At 36.3% G+C, this 1,715-nt stretch overlaps 1 protein-coding gene across 1 annotated transcript; it reads right to left on the bottom strand.

Annotated features, from left to right (window-relative positions):
- Positions 1-300: 300 nt before the first annotated feature.
- LOC145121726 (uncharacterized) lies at positions 301-1,502 on the bottom strand. The gene is made up of 3 exons (XM_079057429.1): positions 1,491-1,502; positions 793-1,330; positions 301-317 (listed from the first exon to the last, which is right to left on the bottom strand). Exons 1-3 carry the CDS (start codon positions 1,500-1,502, stop codon positions 301-303), a joined length of 567 nt encoding a protein of 188 aa, XP_078913555.1.
- Positions 1,503-1,715: the final 213 nt, after the last annotated feature.

The raw sequence follows: 1,715 nt of genomic DNA, 5'->3' as shown, positions 1-1,715 counted from the left end.
AATTGTCTACAATCATCACAGTTTCATACATACCATCATAAGGTAAAGCTTCAAAATAAAAAAACACCATTTTTATAATGAGAAATAGAACCATTCTCATCATTAAAAGAATATCTAAAACCTTGTTTAAACAATGCATGAAAAGAAATAATATTTCGTGTCATTTTTGACGAGTAGCAACAATTTATTAAATCTAATCCTAACCCGCTACTAAGCACTAAGCCATAAAATCCAATCTTGGTGGCAGGTGAAGATCGCCTATTCACCATGATTAAGTTCATCCTTCCATGCTCCACATCCTCACTTCTTTTTAGCCCCTGCAAATTAAAAGAAATGAGAAATACACATCCTGTATGGAGAACCTAAGAACGAGAATATGATGAGTTATTAGATAAGATAGTGTAAATACCTGCCGAGGTTGGCTTCACTTTGCCATCCTTGATATCTTGCAAGTAATTTGGACAACTACGGTTCAAATTCCCTTTGTCATTACAGTAGAAGAAAGTGGCATCTTTGGGATCAGAGACATGGGGAGCATAGAACTGGATTTTCCTTTGGGTCATGTGCTTGACGACCTAGCTTGTGACTTTACCTTCCAGTTTTTCTTTGGAGGACCTTTCCTCTTCTTCCTTTTTCCTTGACCAATGGCCAGAACATGAGTACTATCAGGAGTGGAGGCAATACTTTTTCCCTTCATTCATGGTTCAGCTGCTCGCAGGAGGTTGTGCAATTGAGACAAAGTGGTTTCATTGTTGTTCAAATGATAGGTCAATATGAACTGATCATAACAACTTGGCAAAAAGTTCAACACTATTTTCATTGCCATCTGTTCATCAAAATTCACATTCAGCTTGATGATCATGTCTACGTATCGTTGCATTCTTTGAACGTGGCTACTAACAGACTCTCCTTCCTTCATCTTGCTAATAATGAGGGACTTTACCATATCATACTTTTCCTGACGAGCCCGCTTATGGTATTTCTCTATAAGGTCATTTTTCATCTCATACGGCCAGTAATCCTCATAAAGTCTCTGCAATTCTTGAGTCATTGTGGCCACCATGATGCAAGCAAGTTTTGTTGCATCATTATAGTGTTTCTTGTAGGAGACCAATTCTTTAGGAGTGGCCTTTTCTTCGTAGATCTCATCCAATGGTCTCTCAAGGACATACTCCTTGTCCTCGAAACGAAGGGAAATTTTTATGTTGCACATCCAATCATTATAGTTGGTGCCATCCAGTTGCACCTTTGAGTAGATGTTCAACAAGGAGAAGTTGTTGTTGTTGTTGTTGGAGGAGGAGGAACCAGAAGCATCAGTTGCAGTAGATATCTATAAAAGAAAGATAGTTTTAGTTAGATAAGAATAATCCTCAATATAACACCCAAAATGAAATATAAAGGCTAGGATCCAACTAAATAATTCATAACTTAGAAAAGGGAGGTCGTAATGTAATTGTAAATTATATAAAGGTAGGTAAATGACAATATACCAATTTCACCATCGAAAAACAAAATTTGAACGGATTAGGTTTTTTTTATTGAAATTCCTAGATCTTTTGAGATTAATTAAAACTCTTCAATGACATGTTTAATCTCGATTATGCTCTTCCATTTGTGATTGAGATACCAAGGATCACAAATAAGATGTGAATAACCATGCAAATTAGCTTGGTACTCTCGATGTCATTTATCATCTCATTTTAATGTGTAGGTTA

Source organism: Lactuca virosa, chromosome 6 (assembly GCF_052849685.1).
Source record: "Lactuca virosa cultivar CGN04683 chromosome 6, Lactuca_virosa_CGN04683_v6, whole genome shotgun sequence".
Taxonomy (NCBI): domain Eukaryota; kingdom Viridiplantae; phylum Streptophyta; class Magnoliopsida; order Asterales; family Asteraceae; genus Lactuca; species Lactuca virosa.
The sequence above is the reverse complement of the archived record's forward strand: the minus strand, read 5'-3'. Positions and strand labels throughout refer to the sequence as shown.